This window comes from Brachyhypopomus gauderio, chromosome 3 (assembly GCF_052324685.1).
Source record: "Brachyhypopomus gauderio isolate BG-103 chromosome 3, BGAUD_0.2, whole genome shotgun sequence".
In the NCBI taxonomy this organism is placed as follows: Eukaryota; Metazoa; Chordata; class Actinopteri; order Gymnotiformes; family Hypopomidae; genus Brachyhypopomus; species Brachyhypopomus gauderio.
The window spans coordinates 21,562,132-21,574,195 of NC_135213.1; the positions used below are offsets into that span (position 1 = coordinate 21,562,132).

At 39.5% G+C, this 12,064-nt stretch overlaps 1 protein-coding gene across 11 annotated transcripts in view; it reads right to left on the reverse strand.

Moving 5' to 3' along the window:
- Positions 1-8,851, reverse strand: part of LOC143510684 (N-acetyllactosaminide beta-1,3-N-acetylglucosaminyltransferase 3-like) — a 184,407-nt gene extending 175,556 nt beyond the window's left edge. For 8 of the 11 annotated variants that reach the window (XR_013130054.1, XR_013130060.1, XR_013130056.1 and 5 more), the window contains exon 1: positions 8,702-8,837. Coding sequence is in view for 1 of the 11 variants with exons in the window: in XM_077000306.1 (XP_076856421.1) it covers positions 8,702-8,726 (25 nt within the window). In the remaining 10 variants the exon portion in view is untranslated. Of the gene's footprint in view, positions 1-8,701 lie in introns of all 11 variants that reach the window. The other 3 variants (XR_013130055.1, XR_013130053.1, XM_077000306.1) reach the window with 2 other exon arrangements.
- Between the last annotated feature and the right edge of the window lie 3,213 nt (positions 8,852-12,064).

Sequence of the window (12,064 nt, forward strand, 5' to 3'; positions counted from 1 at the left end):
CAAGGCATCGGGTAACAACTAACTTTCTGAGTGTGAGCTAATTTAAATCTTGTAATAACTAGTGTATTAAAATAACTTCATTTGACTAGTATTTTCCATCACAAAGAAAGACTTATTTTACATTTATTAAAGTTTAATTTAATTTATTAAACTAAAATAGACATTGGCATAGGCCGTGGACTTAGCAGTTACTGATTAAAACTTATAATTCTTCTTAGAAGTTTCTGAAACACATTCCTGATTGGTGTTTCAGTAAAGGGGGAGAGGATGTTGCTGATAAAACTCAACTTCCTGTAATTTCCTGTTAGAGACTGGACAGAGTAATGTGATATTTGACATATGCATAATAGCTGTCATGATTTAAGGAAAGGTCTAAGCAGGCTCCTTGGACCAAAGGAGCTAAGATAAGATATGATAATTCTTTATTAATCACTCAGTGGGGAAATTAGCATTGTTACAGTAGCAGAAAATTGTGTAAGGAAATACACATATGTAAGATTATGTACAAATGCAATGAAAATAGGAGATGAAATTCAGATTGACTACATGGGTATGGTAATACCAATACGGGGACTAAGCTATTTGTTAGTGGCTGAGGATAAATTCCACCATTTCCACCAGGGCAGAGACAGTACACATATTTCTGGCCGTTACATGCTTTGTGCTCTGCGTGATGTCTGCGCTTGCAAACTAGCTGCATATGTATTGCTGTTTCTCTTATTTCATCTCCTTATTTATTTTAAATTATATTTAGAATTCTTGAACCATTTAAAAGGTTTCTTGCAGTTTATTTTTTTCATGTTTGACCAAAGTTGTGAACCTATTGTTTTTGTAAGTTTCAGGTTTTTTGGTATTATTTATTTTACATTCAATGTTATATTCATAATTGCACTGACTGAACAAATGCAAGTTGTGTTGTTTTTACATGTTTTATGTGTGTTTAAGTGTGCTATACTGGTGCAGAGTTTTCAATAAACTTGTAATTCAGTATGTCTGTGTTTAAAAAAATGCTTTAAGTCGATTCAGCACAGTTTTACTCTATCAGATCGGTATCGGCAGAGGCGGTCTTTGCATGGAGGCGTGGCTAGGCAACTACCTTGGGCCCCTCCCACTGCAGCCCACTGTAGGGGCCCCCTGATTAGCTGACTTATTTCTCGCATATTAATGTTGATGGGCCCCCTAGCTAATTTCGCCTTGAGCCCCCAAATTGCTAAGTCCGCCACTGGGTATCGGATCAGTATCGGCCAATCTGAAGCCTCAGATATCTGAATCGGTATCAGAAGTGAAAAACGAGAATCGGTGCATCCCTAGTCAATCCCTAGGGGGGGGGCGCAAAAATATTCTCATCTACTAAAGGGGGGCACGCCAGAAAAAGTTTGGGAACCACTGGTATTTAACAACATGTTAAAGGACCTTACAGGGGACTGCCCCCTGTGCATGTGGGTCCATGGTGGGTCAAGGCAAATATTGTTGTAATAGTAGCTGCATAATTGAGATCACTTGGAGAGTTTCACATAAAGCTTTAGGAGTTGATATTCATACTCCTGGCTGGCTGGGACGGCCATTTAGCAATAATAAAGTTCAAAGGTAAGCATAATTTTTTTCAGAGACACACATCCTACTATGGAGCTATACTCTATCAATAGAATTGGGATGTTTTTATCTGGAGTACTGGCACATCTCTAGTACAGGCCGTATACCGTATATCTAGTAATAGGAGTGGGCCAATCGGGTTAAGACCCCTTAGGCTAATTAGGATAAACATAGCATGGTTTAGACCTGCCCCAACACTGGGACCATCACTGGACAATACGTCAGAAATTAAGATATAAGGCATTCGTGGATCAGATTATACTAAATGGACACGGCAGCAGATAATTGAATTAACTGTCTTATTATGTCTGTGTTAACTTCTGTGGGTATGTTTTTGACTTATGATTACAGGTGAATGTTGTATTCCAATGTAGAAGAAGCTTAGTGGGAAGCTTAATCAGCAGTAAGATTGAGAAGGAGGAACCACAAAGGTGTTTGGGTATGATGTCATTGTTGGAGTCAGAAGATGAGAAGGTAGTTTTGGATTAACTTAAAGTTTGATCTATTTTAAGATCAAAAAGGGGGAATTGTTGTGGTTTTCATTTTAATCCCTTCAAGCATATATATTGGTGAGAAGAGCAGACAGCTTCAGAGCTGCACATGGGGTGACACGATTAGGTTTTGTGAGCTCTCCAGAGATCTCTGTATTGATCAATAGGCCTATGTGTATTTTTAATAAAAGGCTAAAGACAAGACTGGTAATGTTTTCTTTTGCAATCAACGAGCACGCTGCGCTAAGGTAAGAAAAAGTTAAAGCGCAACAGTATCCGTGGGTCAGGCAGGAGAGGACGTCTAGGGATCAAGCAGAGGTCGGGTACACAGAAGGACAATCACCAGGGAATAATGCTCAGTAGTCAACATAGTCGGCAATACTTCGAGTCTAGGAAGGGGGATGGAAGTGATTAAATATGCTAGGAATGTGGCCGTGGTGATAGGGAACAGCCAAGTATGAGACACAATCAGGTGACATTCCTGACACATCCTCACTTATTCCTGTAAGTTCCTCTACGTCAGGGGTGTCCAAACAGTTTTCATTGGCCCACAGCAAATTCTGAAAATACAATTGAATATGGCCCGCACAAGAAACTTGAGCTCAACTCTGTTGCACTTCTCAGTTTCAACACTAGTAAGAGCCAGTAACGAAAATGGTGATTCTCCACTAAACAAAAATAAGCTAAGAAAAAACAATTATCACGAGTCAACAGAAATGGCAGCACTGAAAAAAATCTAAATATCAAGTGAATGTAGAAGATTTCAAACACAATGGGAAAGAAATCAACAGAAAGTGTAGCTGTTTAATTTACAATGAAGCTGTCACTGTGATGAAAGAGTATAAATGTCCATCGGCATTATGAGAACAAACATCAGTTCTACACATTGTACACCAGTTTCGAACGAACACAGAAAGTCTACCAAATGGCAGCTAGCCTGCAAGCTCAACAACAGTTTTTTTTAGGGATGCACCGAAATGAAAATTCCTAGCCGAAACCGAAAACCGAAAATGAGGAAACCAAGGCCGAAAGCCGAAAACCGAAACACATTATGCCAATTATTAGTAACATTGTATTTATGGCTAACCTCACTAAAATCAAGGCATAGCTATTCAAAGAATAAATCAACTACAAAATTTGATTTGAAAATATTTATTTAGCACTGACATTACAGTAATGCATATTATAAAATAAAATTAGTGGTGGGCCGTTAACGGCGATACCGCTGACAACGGCCGACCACTAATTAAATTAAACTCGCTTGCAGACCGTTTTTATCTGAGAGGATAAATATACGTATTTTATACGAGTTAAATTTAATTATAACTGACTGGCCTGAAAGATAAATATAAATTCTCTCATAAAAACGTGACATGAGTTGCAACAACATTAAACAGCTCAGGTAAACACACTTCTGAGAAATGTCGTCTGCTCGGCAAAACATAACGGGGCTCAATGTGCTCTATTAGCCTACGAAATCCCTACGACAGAGAACGGCTGATCGTCTAAGGTAGGTAACGAGTTCCATAATTTTTGGTGTAATGTCCTTTGCCTCGGCGCCATCACTGGAAAACTTTTTTGCTAGCTTTATCCAAATAAGCGCGTGCAGGTGGCGATTTTTGCTTGCGTCAACACAGCACATTGTTTCGGCCGTGTTGTTTCGGTGATGAAAGTATTTCGGTGGCCGAATTTTCGGTGCATCCCTAGTTTTTTTATGTACTAACAAAATACATGAAAACGCCACAACAGCAAGCTATGAAGTCGCTAAACTTATTGTCCAGCACGGCAAACCATTCTCAGACTGTGATTTAATAAAACAGTGCCTCATCAAAGTCACAGAAATAATGTGCTCGGAAAAAGTGCAAGATTTCAGAACATCCAAAAAAGCTATTTTATATCTCACCAGAAGATGAGTGTATACTATACTACAATATACTATACTATACTATAGCGGCAGATGGCAGTGTCATTTTTAAAGTTTTGATTTTTTATTTTTTCAAAATAATACATCACTCAGACTCTGATTGTCAATAACATATATTTTTTTCTGCGCAGTACACCTGGTAGGTCAGTTTGACCGGTAGGATAGATTTTCAGAACACCGGTACCAAATGGCCCACAGACCGGTCTGCGGCGGTGGTTGGTGACCGCTGAGAGGCACAGAGGCAGGTCTACAGGAAGAGTGGGAGCTGACTCTACTTCTGGAAGACACTTAAGGCCTTCGATGTGCAGCAAGTTGGTCTATCAGTCTGTTGTGGAAAGTGCAATTTTATTTTCAGCTCTCTGTTGAGGAAGTGGTATCAGTGGTGGATGGGGCTGTGTTCCTTGTGTTCCCCTCTCATCAGGGAACTGATGTTTGCAGCTGACAGTATGCTGTGTGCATTTAACCACAATATGACTGGATGTAAAAGTTGTCTGTATGTTAATAGTAAAGCAAGATTGGGTTATCTTATAAGGTGCTATATTAAAAAAACAGTTTGTTTTTTTTTTTTGTTTTTAACATAAACTAAAAAGTTTGTTTAGTTTATGTTAGTCACTTTGCCAGATTCAATTAGTGTAGTAGCTACTTGTAAACAAACAAAAACAACCATCGACATTTTAATTGTACATATATTGAAATATTTTACGCGCCACACTTATTGTTTTACTGGAGTGATACATAAAACGTGTAAATTAACGAGACGTTTTTCAGTAATAATAACCGTCGTGGAAGGAAAAATTAGTCATTTAACCCTCTATGGCAGGGGTACTCAAATAGAAATGATGATGGGCCACATTTTATTTTTTAAATCACTCAAGGGGCTGGTTGGGGGGGCGAACGCATGTGGCCCGCGGGCTGCTATGGCATGTATGGGTATGGGGGCTCTATGGCATGGTGTAGCCCTCAGGCAACAAACCACTATTTCTCTTTAATTTTTTTTGGTAAAATATCACATTTTAAATCAGCTGATAAGTCTGGAACCAATGAAAATTGATCTGGGTGTGGATGTGTCTTTCACCTGGGGGTGGAGCAGTCCTTTTTTGGAGCATAGCATGCTTGGACACACTCCTAGCAAAATGTAAGATAAATTTCACTTTTTAACATGTTTAAATGTAATAAAATTTGTATTTCAAATTATTTGTAATGTGCATGAATATGTGAAAAAGCATATTTGTGTAACGAACCAACCAGGCAGACAAGGATCCAATTACGGAATATGGTTGTTTTTATTTGTGAAGTGAATACAGAGTACTCGAATAGACGAATAACTCCACAGAGCGTGCGTGGTGTATGGGTGCTGTAGTCGAGGTCAGGACGGTCCAGGGTCACGCCAGGTAGACAGAGGGCTGAAGATTTACAAGGGCTAGGCTGGAAACGAGGTCTGGGACGAGAGCAGAGGTCAGTACACAGGAGATCAATCATGGAGATAGAACGCTTGGTAAGTGGTATGCCAACAATACTTCGGAACCCGGAAGTGAGAGGGGAAAGCTTAAGTACTCGTGAAATGGTGAGTTAACGAGCAGCAGGTGTATGGAACAATCATGTGCATGTTCCTAGCAATTTGATTGAGTAAAGACACTTTTTCGCTTTATCTATATTCTAAAATTTAAGTTTTTCATTCGTTGCCTCAGGGCAACATTGCGCAGTTAAACCACTTTAGTTTGAACAATGACATGTTCATGGATGGAGATGTTCAGGGACTCACAGTTATTCACATAACATTGTTTTTGCTGTCCTATCAACTATTACTCACAGGAAAGGGATGCAAGAACATTTTATGGGTATAAGGAACATGATCCATCAGTTAGGGTCATACATTCTGACAGTGAGATTGAGCACAGTGACGGGGAAAATTTGTTTGAGGGAGATTTAGATGATCATGGTTCAGTCATACTGAACATACTGTATGTAATGAACGTGTGTGTGTGTGTGTGTGTGTGTGTGTGTGTGTGTGTGTGTGTATGTGTGTGTGTGTGTGAGAGAGCACATCAGCAGGCGGCGAGAGTTGTATATGACCTATTGTAAATTTATGCTTCCTGGTTTCTTTTGAAAACAGATGAAGAAGAAAATGAAGATGATAATGATGCATCAGAGGAAGGTGTTGCTCACATAGAGAACACACCACAGTCCCAACATCACTAATTAACCAGAATTGCAGGCCAGCCTTCCAAAATCAATATTGAGTCTCCATATCAACACTTCCAGATATTTTTTCTGAAGGCATTCTGGAAATAATTGTAGAGCAGTCAAATTTACAGGGGTTGGACAATGAAACTGAAACACCTGGTTTAAGACCATAATAATGTATTAGTATGGTGTAGGGCCTCCTTTTGCAGCCAATACAGTGTCAATTTGTCTTGGGAATTACATATACACGTCCTGTACAGTGGTCAGAGGGATTTTAAGCCATTCTTCTAGTGGACAGGTCACTACATGATGCTGGTGGAGGAAAATGTTTCCTGATCATTTCCTCCAAAACACCCCAAAGTGGCTCAATAATATTTAGATCTGGTGACTGTGCAGGCCATGGGAGATGTTCAACTTCACTTTCATGTTCATCAAACCAGTCTGTCACCAGTCTTGCTGTGTGTATTGGTGCATTGTCATCCTGATACATGGCACTGCCTACAGGATACAATGTTTGAACCACTGGATGCACATGCATTGCAATATTTTGAGCAAAACTGTGCTGTTACCCTGCTAATTGAACCTTCACACTCTGTCAGGAATGGCAATCACGCCCGTGTCCGCCAGAGGGCGCCATCACCAGAGTATTGATCTGCACACCTGATCCTGATCAGCTACTCACCACGCCCTACATAAGGACCCTCCTCACAACAGACCGGTGCGAAGTATTGCCTCCCCGTGTTGCATTACCAAGCCGTGTATCTGTGTTCTCTGACTGTTATCCTGGTTACAGATCCTTGCTCTGCCCTCTTTGATATTCTCCCGTTTGCCCCTTCTGTACCTCTGCCTGCCGCTATTGGACTGTTCTGGTTTTTGACACTCTGCCTGGTTTTTGACTCCTTTTTGCCTTGCCCTTTTTGTGCTGCTGCCTGCTTTCCCTACAGGGTCTGCTTGTTCGTTCTGTCTATTAAAAGCTACGTATTTTCCACCTGCGTATGGATCCCTCACTACCTTTGGGTACGCCACCGTTACACACTCTGCTCTTACTGGTGCAATGTGCAATTAATGAAGGTTGACCATCAGGCTGGTCCAATTTAGCCATGAAAACACAATTCCACACTAAAATGAAAGGTGTTTCAGTTGAATTGTCCAACCCCTGTATATGCCATTCAGTGTGATACCAACAAACCCTTAACCTCACTACTAAAGAACTGGAGCAGTTCATGGGTACAGCAGTGCTTTGTGCGTTGCAAAAAAAGTTAAACATTGATCGGTACACCACAGGAGCAAACATTCAGAAACACAAACACACATTGCAGCTAATTTCTAACCCACTGATTGATACACATTTGTGGAATCTGTGAAATAAAACTTCTAATGTGATTAATACTTGTTTGTACCTCATAACACTTATATGAAAATGACAGAAAACCTTGGCATTTTAGTACCCTCATAGCATCTTGTTGCCCTGAGGCAACAAACAAAAATCTGGTGGCAGGAGGGTGGGGGGGCAAATTATATTATTTATATATTATAAGGGACCCCTAATCTAGCAAATACTAGGATGAAAAAATTTTCCTCCTAAAATAAAATTCATGCCATAGAGGGTTAAATATGGTTTTAGTAGCTGACCGACGAGTTGTTTGCCTTTGTACGGTTGTGCTTAGTGTGACGATAGAGACGGAACGGTTTTTCTGGACCCGGGTTGCACAGAGACAGCTGCTGATGCCACATACCCTTTTTTGAAACGTGCCATATCTGAGATTTTCATCTCAATTTAAATTTGTCCTCCGCATTTATAACACACACACACACACACACAAACACAAACTAGTGACTACTAGGGGGCTGTGGTGCACACATACATTGAAGTGGCGGATAATGGGGGCGGCAGACAATAGGAGCTAACATAACACATAACACAACACAAGTAATATATAAGATTTCCATTAGTGTGTAACATAGAAACAGAGCTCAGACCTCACCCTTTACAAACACTGACCTTTCAAAAATGAAATAGTAAAATTTTTGTTCGTTGCCTAAACCATTGCCTGGTTTATATGCAAGGATATAGAGTCAGTGATATAGCACAGATATAGAATATGTCATAATTACTGTTTTTTTACAGTGTTTGTTTTTAGTTTAGCGTTATCTTGCTACATTCCATATAATCCGATTTTTCGGTGTAGGAGATGAAGCACTCCTACAGAAGATCGAACAGCGCTGGAATACGTCGTTTGGACCCAGGACCGTTTATTTAAAAGACTACAAGATTATTTAAAAGATCCACTAGAGAGCGTGCATCCAGTTGAAATTGTGTCTTTTTAGGTGGTTAACTGCATTATTGAACAAAAGACGCCCTGGCGGTAAGGCTCGCTCAACTCATGGTTTGTGAAACTCAAATAAAAGAAAGAGTATGGCGAATCTAAAAGATGTATTTATAACAGGAACTATTAATCGGCTATGAAGTATTTATTGCATAATTCATCAAAAGGTCTGCGTTACTTACTGGAAATCTGTCTGAAAAGTTTCATGTTCAGTCGATGTGTCCTAGTGGAAAGTATAAAATAAAGAAAAAAGAAGAGTTACTAAATGATTGCCACGCACTTCACGCGTTCCTCCTCCAAATGTTCATGTTACTGAAGTGAAAGAAACTTCCCGCTCGTGCTTTTCACTGCGGTAACGCCATCGGTACGCTATCTACACTGAAAGCTCATGTACGCGCATACATGCGGTATTACGGTAGCGCTTTGGGAAACGACGCAGAGAGATTGAAATGCTATAAATTGATGTTCTGTACTTATCTAAATAACTAAATGTGCTCATATTTTGTTTTTCAGTTATTTTTTTAAATGTGGGAATTTTAAGTCGTATGATACCAAACTCAAATAAGGAGTTGGCAAAATCATGTTTTGGTTGCTTAAGTTCAATATTTGGGGCTCTGTAAAATACACAAATCAAATTGTGATCAAACCAGTCCATCATATTGTTGAAGTACACTTCCTAATGTATCATTCCTGTGATTTACAAGTGTTTTAACTGTAACATTTTGGAATAACATGTATCAGGCAAAATCCTGATACATGATGATTCGGTTGCTTATTTTCACTATTTGGAGCTCTATAAAATACACAAATCAAATTGTTATTTGCTAATGTGTTATTCCTGTGATTTGCCAGTGCATTTGGAAAAATGTATATTATTTTTTATACATATCGATTTATTAATTCTGATCAATCTTCCTCATTACTATCACCGCTTCCACCACAACCAGCTACAGACTTCAGAACATTTCCTGCCATAAACATGGTCGTCATCTTCTTGGTCTTCTGCTACCACTTGTTTAATCTGTGCAGATTTGACAATGCCATTGTTCTGTTGTGGTGTCTTTCTGCAGACACAGTAAACTTCCACTTTGTGTGTTTCTCCCTCAGGATTTGGCTGTGTTTTTATGAAGGGAAAGACAGGAGCTCTTTTCTCCATCATTGCTCTGTAGAGTCTTTGCCTTAGTTTTTTCTCCTCAAAATGGCACTCGTCTGGTCTGACTCCTTCACATAAAACAGTTGCAAAGGCCAGTGCAAAAACTCCACAGTTGCTACCTGACTGCTGAATTTGCACAGTAGGTCTCCTGAGGAGGAAATAGGGTGCTTCTGAACGAAGCATCCAAGACAGCATTTGATGCGTGTGACGTTCGGTGCGGCGTGAAGGATGAGACACAGAATCCTCGTTGCAGCAGACGTCACTTTAATGAATAACATTAAACTTGCGCTTTTAGCGCACGGAGAAACATACAACGCACACACAATGTGCAGACTCAGACAACGACGAGCACAGGACACTGCGCAAACGCACATTAAATAGACAAACCACATAAGCCCCACGTGATTACGAGACGAGCCACAGGTGAGACGGATTATCACAAGACATAACCGTACCCACGGAGATCCACAGACGCAGACTAGAAGATGTAGACAACGTAGACACATGCCCAAAAGGGAGGGGCCGGGGTCCTCAACGTGACAGCGTGGTCTTATTAATTGTTGCATTCAAACTGTCATAAATGCACACCTCATTTGGCCCACAGAAAATGTTGCTTGCTGTAATCCAGTGATTGTCATTAATGTTCAGTACTTGTACAAATGGCTTTTCTGTCGCCCCAACAATCCCTCCACGATGATGACATGACTGAAAAACATCAGTATCACAGTACTGCTGGGCCATGTAGAAGCAAGCTAAATCCATCTCATTACTGCTTAGCCACGTGTGGGGATCCAGAATGCTAATCAGCTGATCATGGTGAATGGATACTGGACGTGACAATCTGGCTGGTGGAATTATTTCTTTTGGGGAATGAACTCCCCAGATTGGCCCAAGGTTTTCTGGCTTTCCTCTGATTTTAATTCCTGTTCTTTTCTGTGAGACATAATGTGACACAAAAAGGTTATATGCCATGTCAAGCATTAACAAGTAATGAATTTAATTCAACAGTACTTGCCCTGATTTAATATTAAGTCCTGTTTTATTGCATTTTGATTGAATTAACCAAACAATACTGTACATTATTTTAAATGCAATCATTATTGCCTATAATCATTATTAACATAATTCACATACTATTCACAAGATTACATAATTACCTGATTTGGAACTGTGCCTTTTTTGTGGTGGTTATGGGTTTCTTTCTCACAACCCATTTTCGAGTGGCTGGTTCATAAGTTGGGGTAGATGTCACGGGATGAGTCTGTTATAGTGTTAGTGCATCACATCATATTTGTCATGTTTGATATTCTCTTTTTATTCTTCCATTCCCTTCAAAAGTATTTTAAAGACACCTCTAGCAACCCAAGCTTTATCTTCTTATTTGATATTCATAATATTTGCAATATTTTATTTTGGATTTCACTCATGGACAAGGAAGTAATGGTTGGTCTATTCTGCTATTTTTAATTCAAGGAAAAATTTAAGGAAAAAGATCAACAGAAAATCAATAGAATCAAATAGAAATTGACTGACAACTGCTGAAAAAACCCACCCATGTTATCTATAACATTAATATGAAATAAGATATGTAGAACTGCACCTGTACTGTTTCTGGCTTTTTGTAAACAATGTCCTGATCTTTGTGGTTATCAGCTGGCATTGGTGTGTTTGACCCAGTGCCATTGGTAATAGAAGACTTAAAAAATAAGAAAAGAAAAATAACAATGATTTTTCTAATCCTGCTTTATAAATCACTAGGCTAAAGCATAATTTATAATCATATAAAGTGATTATATGATGTATCCTGCAGCATCAAACTCGTCCACAAAGCTGCCTGGGGCAAGAAGTAAGTAGCCAAGTAAGGGATGAATGTGTTGGAATAGTACACATTAGGGTGCCCTTCCAGGTCTAGTGGGGCACTCTCAATGACCTTCTGGAAATGTCTCTGGAAAGGTGTCTGACATATAGTGTCCTAAAAAGACCTTCAGTGTCACTGATGCAAAAATATTTCAGTACTAACAGCACACCTTGTGAATTATATCAAACGTGAGTGAGAGACTGAGTAACTAACAAGCCACTCGTTTTAAATGCAAAGCACATGCTTTGCATTAAATACGAGTGACTTATTATTAATTGTATAATGTTGCAATCAAAATATATTATTGCAAATGTTCATTTAGTATGTACCTCAAAAGTTTTCAGTGACAGTAGAATTGTCATTGACAGGTGGTTCTCCAAGTGCAGTGAGCATGTTCTGTAAGTTGGTGAAGTGCTTCTCAACACTCTCAGAAGCACATGTGTAACCAGGTTCTGTCGACCACGCGAGACAATGAAGAGTCAGGTGTCAAAAGGTTTACAATTTATTCAAAACCAGGCTCTTAGGAGAAGGAAG